The sequence below is a fragment of the Vespa mandarinia genome, chromosome 9 (genome assembly GCF_050613455.1).
Source record: "Vespa mandarinia isolate Hongniang chromosome 9, ASM5061345v1, whole genome shotgun sequence".
In the NCBI taxonomy this organism is placed as follows: Eukaryota; Metazoa; Arthropoda; class Insecta; order Hymenoptera; family Vespidae; genus Vespa; species Vespa mandarinia.
This window is the reverse complement of record NC_140818.1, coordinates 207,460-220,000: the sequence shown is the minus strand read 5'-3', so window position 1 is coordinate 220,000 and position 12,541 is coordinate 207,460. Positions and strand designations below refer to the sequence as shown.

Here is a 12,541-nt window from a genome sequence, read left to right as displayed (position 1 = left end):
ATTTCAAAGTATTTATCTATATCTTTACTAGTTTCTAATCGTTACTTCTTTTTTTTTTTTATTTTCCTCCTAACCTCTAACCTCTCTTACGTCGATCGTTTATCAGTTTTGTTCTCTAATAAATATTTTCCTTTGCAAAGTCAGTTCAATAATAATAAAAATGGACGATACGTCAATTGTTAAAAATAAAATTCAAAACATACAAATTCGTTTTCTTTTTCTTTTTTTGCTATATACATATATATATATATATATATATATATATATATATATATATATACGTACATTACATACATACATACATACATACACATACGTACATACATACATACATACATTGGTTCGCGATTCCTTTCGTTTCGATGGCAATTACGATCTACCTTATCGATCGAATGAATGTAACTTTTTATCTCATTAAATCGTTCTCATCTTCATTTCAATTATTAATCCATTTTATTACGTATAATCTTAGTTTTATTTCTAATACACGAACGAATTATTTTTTATTTTAAATAAATAATATATGTTTAGTTTGTAGTTTTCTTACCTTACTGGGAATGAGAAGACGAAGTTCATCGTCACCCTGTCGATAACGTTTGTGAGGACTGGTTGGCCCTCCTGAACCTGTCATGGCGCCCGCATCAGCTTCCCTCTTCATTATTCCTACAATAAAAAAAAAAAAGAAAAAAAAAACAATTGTATTAAAATAACCGAAATAAATACTCTTACTAATTACATACAAAAGTCAATTCGAAAAAGGCAGAGTAAAAAATAAAATTTGAAATTTAAGAGACTGAGATTACGAAAATTTTTCAGTATTCGTTTATCTCTCTAAATTTATTTTTCATGCTCGTTTGAATCGATATTTTTCCGAAAATAATAATAATAATAATAATAATAATAATAACAACAACAACAACAACAACAACAACAACAACAACAAATATCTTTAAATAACTACCATAAAAAATTTACTAGTACTCATATAAAAAGGTTAATTCGTATAAGACAAAAAAATTTTCGAGTATTCGAACACTCTAAATTTATTCTTCATGCTCGTTAAACTTGACTCGGTATGACCCATACGAATACACCGGGAGCAATCTAGTGAATTATAAAATTGCCCGTCACTAATTATGGAAGGCACGTGTCCTGGTAATAGATTGTACCGTTACACTGATGTCCTAAAAGCATGATGAGAATGATACATCAATTATACCTAATTTAAAAATCTTTCGATGGCTGTATAAATATTTCACTCAAACTCATTTAACAAAACATTATTAGTAAACCTTCAGTAAATGTTTAAATATTCATTGAATAAAAAAAAGAAAAAGAAATATTATATTATTAGCTTTAATAAAAATGTAATTACTATGAAAACATTTGTTTTCGATTTTATTTAATTCAAAAGTTTTATTTATTTTATTATCTTTGTTTTTATTTCGTTTTATTATTATTATAATGTTTGAAAAGATTAGATGTTGATTAGATGATTATAATTGACTAGAAAAAAATATAATATCATAATTTGATATACTATATAATATATTATACATATACAATATATATATATATATATATATATATATATATGTATCAATATTGATAAGTATTATAATATGTCATATATATTATAGATGTATAATATATAAATAATATTATATAAAAATAATATTATATAAAAATAATATTATATAAAATTATTAAATACAAGAGAAATTTTTTGAATTCACAGTAATTTGAATTTCAAAGCTAAACTAAATTTAATAAAAATTATTGATATTTGATCAATCGAGTTTATCCTATAAAAACTATTATAATATGCAAATCTACACATTATAAAAATACAAATATTATCATGTATAAATATCATTAATTTGAAGATAAATTTTTAGAATTCTCGAAATCACATTAGTTTCAATGCCAAATAGACTACTGATCTAAATCTAATAAAAACTATCGATATTCGATCAATCAAATCCATCCCGATCGTTGTTTAGAAACTAATAGATATGCTTACAATGCTATGGAATGCCATGCCCGTCATCGTACTTCCCCCACTCCTCTAATGCAACACATTCTCTCTCTCTCTTCACACACAAACACATACACACACACGCACGCGCGCGTACGCATGCACTCACTCACTCACTCACGCACTAACTCATCGTAATCGTTTCGAGTGAAAGAAAAGGCATTGCTTGTTAGAAAGGGGTGGTTGGTTAGGGGGCAGGAGAAGGGTGTTGAAAGGAGTACACGTACGCAACGGCCGAATACCAGCAGCGATCATCCATGCGAATATAACGCGATAATACGCGTTTAGCATTGAAATCACGAAACACGTTGATCGACGTCGACATTGTCGTCGTCGAATCGTCGTCGAAATGTCGGTATACGAAACTTGTCTATAGGTATACAGGACGGATCAGAATAACTATTCCTAATTTTCATATCTTACAGGACGAATACACGTAATTCCCAATTCCCGAGCTCGTAACTTTATAGTATTGGTTTATCATAGAAAAGTTGTCCAAATGTGGACAACATCAAAAGTATATATCCGATAAGTATAAATAAATATATTTTTAAAACACATCCTGTATAACATATTATACATCATGTAAGAATACATAAGATTGAAGCTTGCATGGTATGCGCGAACGCATTATAATATGTAATATGCGAAAGCGCGGTCGTGAAAACTCGATGGTAGAAAAATAAAACGCGTGGTGTACCCTTTCAGCATATCTCGGCATTCATAGGCTAACGTCGTTGCGTCAAATAACAAGAATTACTCAAGAATTTATAACAGATAGGAGTAATGTTGTTTTCTTTGGATTTTACTTTTTTGATTTCTTTAACAGCATCCTCTGTGGTTTTTATCATTTCTTTTTTCTTTTTTCGAAATCATTTTAACGTCCCGTCAAACAGATATATTATACAGGATGGGTCACAAGTTTTTAAGGTAATTTTAAAAAATCCATTTCATAAATTCTCTAATTTCGAAACTTTTTAAGCAAATTTTTCTCTTTCTCTTTTTTTCTGCAGATTGTGAAACTACGAATTTAACTACAATTTTAAAAAGTCTTCAAAAAAGAGTAATTGATTTTTAATAAATCACTTAGAAACTTTTAGTCCATTTAGGAACTTTTGTCTCACGTTACGTATGTATAGTATAGAATATTATTATTAATATTAATATTATTATTATGCAATTATAAAAAAAAATTAAATATAATTATAATATAATAATATAATAACGCTAACGTTGTTGATGTTATAATCTACTTGTGGTTGTTATAACTTAAGTTATATATATATTTTTAAATGTTATAATAAAAATGTTCTTGAGGTAGTATTAGTTATCTTTTGTGTATAACTACCACTCTTTCTGTCTATTTTCTTTTTTTCAGCCGCAGATCATTTTTAACAGGCTAAACGTCTTCTATTATTACCGCAGAATATGTATTGATCTCTTCGTATATCTTTTCATTTTTTTTGCGAGATAATTTTAACAGGTAGAATCGTCTTGTATGATATAAATATTATGAGAATATGTATAATATATTTTTATCTGTCTTTTTCTCTTTTAAATCTTTTTTTAACAGCTCGAAAAGGTCTTCTATATCATGTCAATACACACACACACACACACACACACACACACACACACACACACACACACATACACGTGCGCGCGGCACATCATACATAATATGTGTATATATGTATATGTATATATATATATACGCACATATATAGTATATATACATATATATATGCATACACGCGCGCACGTGTGTGTGTGTGTTATGTATTGATCTTTTCGTCTCATTTTTTTATCTCTATGAGTTCGTTTTAAACGACAATCGTCGACGTACAATCACGAGTATAGAAGTCGTTGTAGTTTCTAAATTACGTGACAAGGAATTTTAGGAATTTCATTGAAAATAGGATTTTATATGAATATCCTAGCTCGTTGCTTTCCTAATGAGATGGGATATATATATCTCCGAGTTATGAGAATGGGCTATATATGTATACCATTCATATAGATAAACGTGCGCATATATATGTATGTATGTATGTATGTATATAATGACTGAGAGAACAGTTGTACGTGTGTAAGTACGTACTATATACATACATATATATATATTATATATTCCATATATACGTAGTATCCAACATAATTGGAACTATATCTTTTAAACGGTTAAAAATAGAAAAAAAACTGTTATAGGTCAAAGTTAAATGGTACCAGAGGGTACGTAATATGGAAATAATTTTATGCATTTTTGTCCATCGACATATCAGAAAAATGCAACTGCACCATTTTTTTAATAGAAACCTACATTTTTGGCTGCAGTTGATGCAGTTTTTTATTTTCTATATAAAACTATTAACATGCTTATGCCCTAAATTTATATGTTAGGAGTATATATATATAAGTTGATAGCTCTCTTCTCGTCGGAAATATAACAATTGAATTATGTTCTTATCTTTCGAATACTGAAACAGTTAGTATGATAATGCGTTAGATATGAGGTTATTATATGCAAGAATTTCCAGTATTTTTATCAAACATTTTTTAAGATAATAAAATCCCGTTCTATAATAATATCGATAAGTTTAAATATTTAATTCTCAAATTATTATTTATATAATATAATAAAATATAATAATATATAACATAATAAAAATAATTGTTATGTACATAATATGATAATAAAAATAATAAAATAATATATATATATATTGTTAAATACATATATATAATAAAATTTTATAGATATATACGTAATATATTGTACATATTGTGTATATATACTGACACATTAATATAATATTTAACGATAATAAATATTACATTATTTTATCAAAACACACAAATTTATGATAATAGTATGATAGTATAATGGTAAAGTAAATCTGTTGAAAAAGAAAAGAAAAGAAAAAGAAAGAAGGAAGAAATTATTATAGAAAATTAGTCTTAAAAATTCAATTAAAAAACTTTTGTACCTGGAATATATCTTCGATTAAAACATCGAAACGGTAATCAGTTTTTTAATTAATAGTTATCAATGTCTGTTGATAATACACTCAATTAATATCTACTATTAATACACAGTAAATTAATTCATTTTGTAAATAATATATATGTCATCCATTTCAAGTCAACGTGTAAAAAGATACGAACATGCCGATGTGACTTTGAAGACGTCTCGATAAAAACTGCTAGGAGATCGTACGAGTCGATGAATAAATACCTAGTTAAAGTGATAAGTAAACATATACCGTAGGACACTTTCGTCGTCGTTGTCGTCGTTATTTTCGTTCTTGTTATTGTCGTTTTTTTATCTTTTAATATACATAAAATAACGCAATAAGAATAAATCTCCAAAGAATAAATTTCATAAGTAATTAAATGTAAGCAATCACTTTGTTTTATGTCACGTTGAAGTATAGTTACAAAACAGTTGATAAAGATTAACTCAAGACCCACATGAGCACTGTAATGGTCTCTTATGCCATTTCTTTTTTTTTTTTCTTTTTTATGTTAATTCGTACTTTGAAATTTTTCAAAAACATCTAAATACAAGTGATTAAGTACCATTCTTCGTTAAGAATAATTTCTATATAAAAATATAAAATGGACGTTGTTTATAATTATTACATGCATTAATATTTGTTTAAATAATGATTATTGAAATTAAATAAACTAAACGTGTAGAAATAATCCTAACAGTACTACAGTATTGAATCTTCTCTCTCTCTTGAAAATAATTCCCAACCTCTTAAAAATGGCTGCCATACAAAAAATATAAAAAGAATAAGGAATCACTGACTATCCGAGCAAAAAATTATTGAACACAAGTATCAAAAACATAGAATCAATCACTGTAATAATTCAACGATCAAATCAAACTCTGCAACTGAAAAATTGTTGGACCTCATCTCTCTTTTCAAAATGGCTTTCGTCAAAAAAAATATCGCACAAATTTCGTCAAAAAGGATATCGCACCGGTAACTATCCGAGCAAGTAATTATTGAACACAATAATCAAACACATAGAACCAATCACTATAATAATCCAGTGCTTTTCAAATTAATCTCTGCGAATAAAAAATTGTTGAATCTCCTCAATTTATTTTAAATGCCTTCCTTATAAAAAATATAAAAATGATATCGCACCGCTAACTGATTACTGAATGTAACCATGGAATGTATCCATGTAATTGATTACTAAATACAGGAATCAAACTTAAAAAAAAAAAAAAACCAACTATTACATTTGACAAGTACTCCAATACTTGTTATATTAATATGGCAATTTAAAAATTGTTGAATTTTCTCGGCACTCTTAAAAATGACTTCCGTACAAAAAATGTAAAACAGAACATCGCATTGTTAACTATCCGAGCAAATAATTTTTGAATACGAAAATCAAACCCATTAAACCAACTATTGCAGTACTCCAGCACTAGTCAAATTAATTTGGCGGTTGAAAAATTGTTAAATTTTCTCGTATCTTTTAAACAGGACTTTCATACAAAAATATATAAAAAGGATATTGAATAGTTAATTACCTGAAAAAGTAATTATTGAACATAAACATTAAACACATAAAATCGATCATTGTAATAATTCTGCGCTTTTCAAATCAAATTCTGCGAATGAAAAATTGTTGAATCTTTTCGGTCTTTTAAAAATAGTTTCCGTGTAAAAAATATAAAAAGCATATCGCATCATTAACTATTCGCTTAAGTAATTATTGAATATAAAAATCAAACGCATAGAACCGACCACTGTTTGTCCACCGATCCAACGTTTGTCAAATCAAACTTTGGAACTGAAAACTCATTAAATTCTCCCTTCTCTCACCCTCTCTTTTAAGAATAGATTTTATATAAGAATATACAAAGGATATCATCGCCAATCATCTGTCTACGAGTAGATATATATTGAACTTACGTATTGAATCAATTACAGTAATATATATATATATATATATATATATATATATATATATATATATACTTCAGCAATTGTCAAATGCAATACTGCGATTTAAAAATTGTTGAATCTCTTTCCTACTCCTCTCTCTCTTTTAAAAATGGCTTTCATACAAGAACATAAGAAAGATGTTGCTAACTATTCGAATAGTTAGTTATTGAACTAACATAAATCAAAAGTATTGGACCAACAACTGCAGTATATATGTAACTACTCCAGCACTTGTCAAATTCAATTTTGCGATTAAAAAATTGTTGAAAACTCAAATCTGATCTCTTGCGCTTGAAATAACTAAACCGAATAATTCAACATCTCTGTCTTCTTCTACGATTTTATTTTATTTCTTTTATTTCATTTTTTTTTCATTCTTGGATAAATTTTGAGATTTAATTTTCACAAAAAAATGAAATATTTGTCAATTCGTAGTGCCTTTTTATTAGATCGAACGCTTGCGGTTGTCGCCGCTGAATCTCTCTATTTTTCGCTGACTGGCAGATGCAACGAGAATATGCTTTTTCACACGACACTGAGAGAACAACGAAACGCACTTTATTTCAACGCGTCGATGTAGACGACGACGACGACGACGACGATGACGACGACGATGACGACGACGATGGTGGCGATGATGGGAAAGAGAGAGAGAGAGAGAGAGAGAGAAAGAGAGAGAGAGAGAGAGAGAGAGAGAGAGAGAGAGAGAGAGAGAGAGAGAGAGAGAGAAAGAGAAAGAGAAAGAGAGAGAGAGAGAGAGAGAGAGAAAGAGAAAGAGAGAGAGAGAGAGAGAGAGAGAGAAAGAGAGAGAGAGAGATACACGCACACGCGCATGCAAGAACATACCAGCGAAATGGAATAATCAACGTCAAGCCACGCGAAATATAGGGTGAGCCAAAAGTTACAAAGTGATTTAGTGATAAAAAAATCAATTACTCTATTTTAAAACATTTTTAGGCTAATTTATTTGTTTTTTTCTTTTTTATCAGATCGTAAAATTACAAGCTCAGCTTATAAAACTGCCAGTACCATTTTTTCTTTTTTGTTTCATGATAGAAAAGAAACATTACATATGTTAGTTTGTTTTGATTAATAAAAGATAAAAATTTTATTTTAGAATATATCAAAAATTTATTCACGACATACATCGCTATGTTGCAATACTGCACAATTTGTTCACATTTATCAAGTGTAATATATACATTGTGTACATTTATAGGTGATGGAAGTCTTTTTATAACTTATATATATATAATATATATATATATATATAATATATATATATATATATTATTTATTTATTTAGACATTTGTTTTATTTTATTCAATTTTTTTCTGTATAAAAAAATTTTGTTATAGATAGTGTGTAGATATTTCAATCTATAAATTGATTTTCTGCAGAATTATTTTACAAATATGCATATGTGTGTGTGTGTGTGTGTGTGTGTAGAGAGAGAGAGAGAAGCCCATTAATTTTAAAAGTGGCATAAGTTCATTTATTTGTTTTTAAATCAGCATATTTAAAAGTTTGCATTTGAATCAATTTAATTTACTAATGAATTTAATTTACTAATCTTCTTTTAAAAAATCTTCATTTAAAAAATAGGGAATTTTTTGTTGAATATAAATGGACTTCAAGGTTTACTTTAAAAATTAATAATAAAACTTATTTTAATTTTTCAGAAAGCGTAAGTCCTTCGAAAAGAAATATAATAGCTTCAAAATAAATAAATAAAACGAATAATCATTTTGCATGTTGTAAACTTTTATCTTTAATGATGTTTATACTCTTTCAAAATAATTATACACACAGTTAAATTATATTTATAAGTATGTGCCCCATTTAAAGTTCAGAAGAAATTTAAAATAATCATGCTGTACAGATGGTATAATAAGTCCATTTATATCTTTTTAATTATATATTAAGATTGTTTTTACGTTTTTATACAATAGGAATAAGTGAAATTTTAACGTTCAAATGTAGACTTAAAGCCATTTTCGAAATACAAATTTTTACTGAAATACAACTTCACATAAAAAGTCATATTATATATATATAAATATATATATATATATATATATATATATATATATATATATATAGAGAGAGAGAGAGAGAGAGAGAGAGAGAGGGAGAGAGAGAGAATAGCATTAATTGAAATTTAATTTAATTCTCTATAATTATAATATTTGTTTGTATTTGATTAAACCAAAATATTAAATAATATGAAAGTTAATAGTATTGCTTATACTAATATAATCATATCACATTATATTAATTATTATATATAATTATACGACAGGTAGATAAAATGAATAAAGTTTAATTGTGCTATGAAATGTACTATGTAAATATGATATAACAGATATAATATAATATTAGTACAGTGTGCGTTTGAGTACTAGCATAATTTCATTTCTCTGTAATACATTATACTGATTATAATTACTTTAGTATTAATATAATTACATAATACTAATCATAACGCATACTTTAAAAAACATAAAAAAAGAACTTTTAGTAATAAATTTGTCGATTATTAAGTTAATAACACTATTTTCGTTCACAAAATGAAATAAAACTTTAACGATATAGTAAAAAAAAAACGAAGAAGAAAAAGAATATGTTCTTCGATTATTCGAGGAATCCATAGGCCATATTTGTACTTCGCAAGAGAGTCGCCATATTATACCTTAATATAACAGCCGCCATTATCGGACTCGCACGACATGGAAAGCATACAGTAAATTTATTGTTCGTAAGCATGCATATATAAATGTTACGACCGATGATAATTATATACATATGTGTATTGGATTAAATTATTCGAATTATCTGAACGATGAGATCGCTCGAAATCATTTTTACGAATGACTACCGCTCACTTATTTATTTTTTGCATACATATATTTTTCCTTTTTTTTTTCATCTTATTTTTTTTTTTTCATATTTCGCGTGTAAAAAAAGAGAATTGGCGAGCTTAGAGAGATAGAGAATATATACGTCATTGAAAATATAACATTAACATGACTCTCTCTCTCTCTCTCTCTCTCTCTATATATATATATATATATATATATATATATATATACACACATATATATATATATATATCTATATATATATATATATATATACGTTTATATCTGTAGCTTCGTCCTCGTGACAAAAATAAAAAGCCACAAAGTGTATCTAGATCTTTCCTGGCTTGGAACGAGCCACGGAAAAAGAGCACGCGATCACACACACAAAGAGAGAGAGAGAGAGAAAGAGAGAGAGAGAGAGAGAGAGAGAGAGAGAGAGAGAGAGAGAGAGAGAGAGAGAGAGAGAGAGAGAGGAGAGAGGAGAGACGACAGAATCAATACGATCAGTCGGTAGATAATGACACGCGATGTTAATGTTTTATCGCCTAATTCAACTAGAAACGTTTGGCTCTTTTCTTGTCACGCTTTTATATATAACAACAATGTACTATATACTCGGAAATATTACTAATTCTTACGAGAAGCAATATTTATGTTCTTTATTATTTAATTTTAATAATGTATATGTATGGTATGTTCGATATAGGTAACAAAGAAATGAACTAATCAATAATGAAACAAGGAAATCGAATTGAGAAAAATTAACTTTTAAAGAAATCTAAACAAAAAAGTAACAAGGAAAAAAGAAATTGAAACATACAAAAATAAAAAATAATTGATTAATCGATTAAAATTAAAAATCGATAAAAAAATTATATATGTATTTGATGGTATATTATATGCCATAGTAGTTTCTATAGTACATAGTATAGTTTCTATATAGTTTCGATCATATTATACGATATGTAATACATAGTCTATGGTGTATGATATGGTATATAGTATAGTCTGTGATGTATGATTTGATATGTAATATGATCTATGATATATTCGTATATTTATATGAAAGAAAATTATATACGGTTTAAAGAGTTAGTACGATTAAAAAAAGTTATATGATGGTTGATAAGTTTTAACAGTAACTGATGAATCATCTCTGTATAATCACCAATTATTGCAATAATTAATAAATTAAATAATTCATCAAATTAACGAACTATATTACTCTATAATAATGTTATAAACATAAGCACACAAAATGCAGTGTATCACGACTGAAATAAAATGGCTGCCATTTATTGAATCAATATTTTAAATAAATGATCGATTTTTATATAAAATATTATTCCATAATACAAGTGGCGTAATACTATCACTTAATTATTTATAGGGATTAAAATATTCATATATATATACCGATTTATTTCACAATATACTTCATAAAAATATTGACGAAATAGATAGAAATTATATAAAACCAGATTCGTAAGGAAGGTAAAAGAAAAAATCGTTAGATCGAAAAATCAGAGGGAAAAGAAAACCGAGAAAGAAGAAAAAATTTCTCTAAGTAGATAGATGGAAGTGGGGTGGAATGGGGTTGAGAAGGAGGTAGGGAGAGGTGGAATCTCTTTCCCCGAGACAAAGAGTTTCACGAAAGGGAAGAAAAATTTGTATATAGAGTTGGTCTGGAATAAGGATAGGTATACTGTAGTGGAGGGTGAAAAGAAGCGGATGTCTGAGGGTTGGTAAAAGGGCGCCGTAAAGTCTGCATTGGGAGTAGCGTGAGGCGCCGTCGAGTCCAACGCGGATAGGAGTGCATCGGTTAACCAGTCCGCCGTAACTAGTCCGCACGCGCCACTACGGAGCCATTCCGGTGTGCCAGGGAAAAAGAAGGGGGAGGTAGGAAAAGACTGGACAATTAGGGACAGAATAACATGACGACCAGCTCCGATTTAAGACGAACCTCTTCTATAGATTTAACATTTCCAAAATAAATGTTCTCTCTCTCTCTCTCTCTCTCTCTCTCTCTCTCTCTTGCTTAAAAACAAAAGAATACGAGAGAGAGAGAGAGAAAAAAAAAGAGAATAAACAAATATTTTTTGGCCTTGTTTGAATAATTCATCTCGTTGTAATAATAAATTCGTGTTGATAATAATTTTTTTAATTTTTAAAATTAATTTAAATATTTTAAAAGCCAATATATATATATATATATATATATATATATATATATATATATATATAATATGTGTGTGTAGAAAAAGAGATAAAATAAGAAAAATAATTTTCTTCCTTCATTTGAACTAATTATTAGCAATTAATTTCGCTTACAATAATTATGGACAGTTGTTTCAAGCTGATGATTTTTATTTTCATATTTATTTAATGCTTTAAAAATGAATTATTTATAATCTGTGAAAAATTTGTTTGCTTTATTGGTATTTGATAAATCAATAGGTATAATTGGACTATGTCGAATTACTAATCACTGCTTTAATCTTTATAGCCATAGGAGTACTTACACTCACACACACACTGTATTATTTATATGAATATATAAATAAATAGATAAATACATAGAAACAAAAATCAATGTTTACTTCTACTGAATAAATTTAACATATTGTGTGTGTGTGTGTGTGTAAAGAGATTTTTTTTTTTTTTT

The 12,541-nt window shown here is 27.6% G+C and overlaps 1 protein-coding gene across 7 annotated transcripts in view; it reads right to left on the bottom strand.

Annotated features, from left to right (window-relative positions):
• The window catches only part of HnRNP-K (Heterogeneous nuclear ribonucleoprotein K), a 157,240-nt gene that overhangs the window by 70,041 nt on the left and 74,658 nt on the right, over window positions 1-12,541 (bottom strand). For all 7 annotated transcript variants that reach the window (XM_085659479.1, XM_085659480.1, XM_085659483.1 and 4 more), the window contains one exon: window positions 548-663. In XM_085659479.1, coding sequence (XP_085515605.1) covers window positions 548-658 — 111 coding nt within the window. In that variant the 5' untranslated portion in view covers window positions 659-663. The remainder of the gene's footprint in view (window positions 1-547; window positions 664-12,541) is intronic.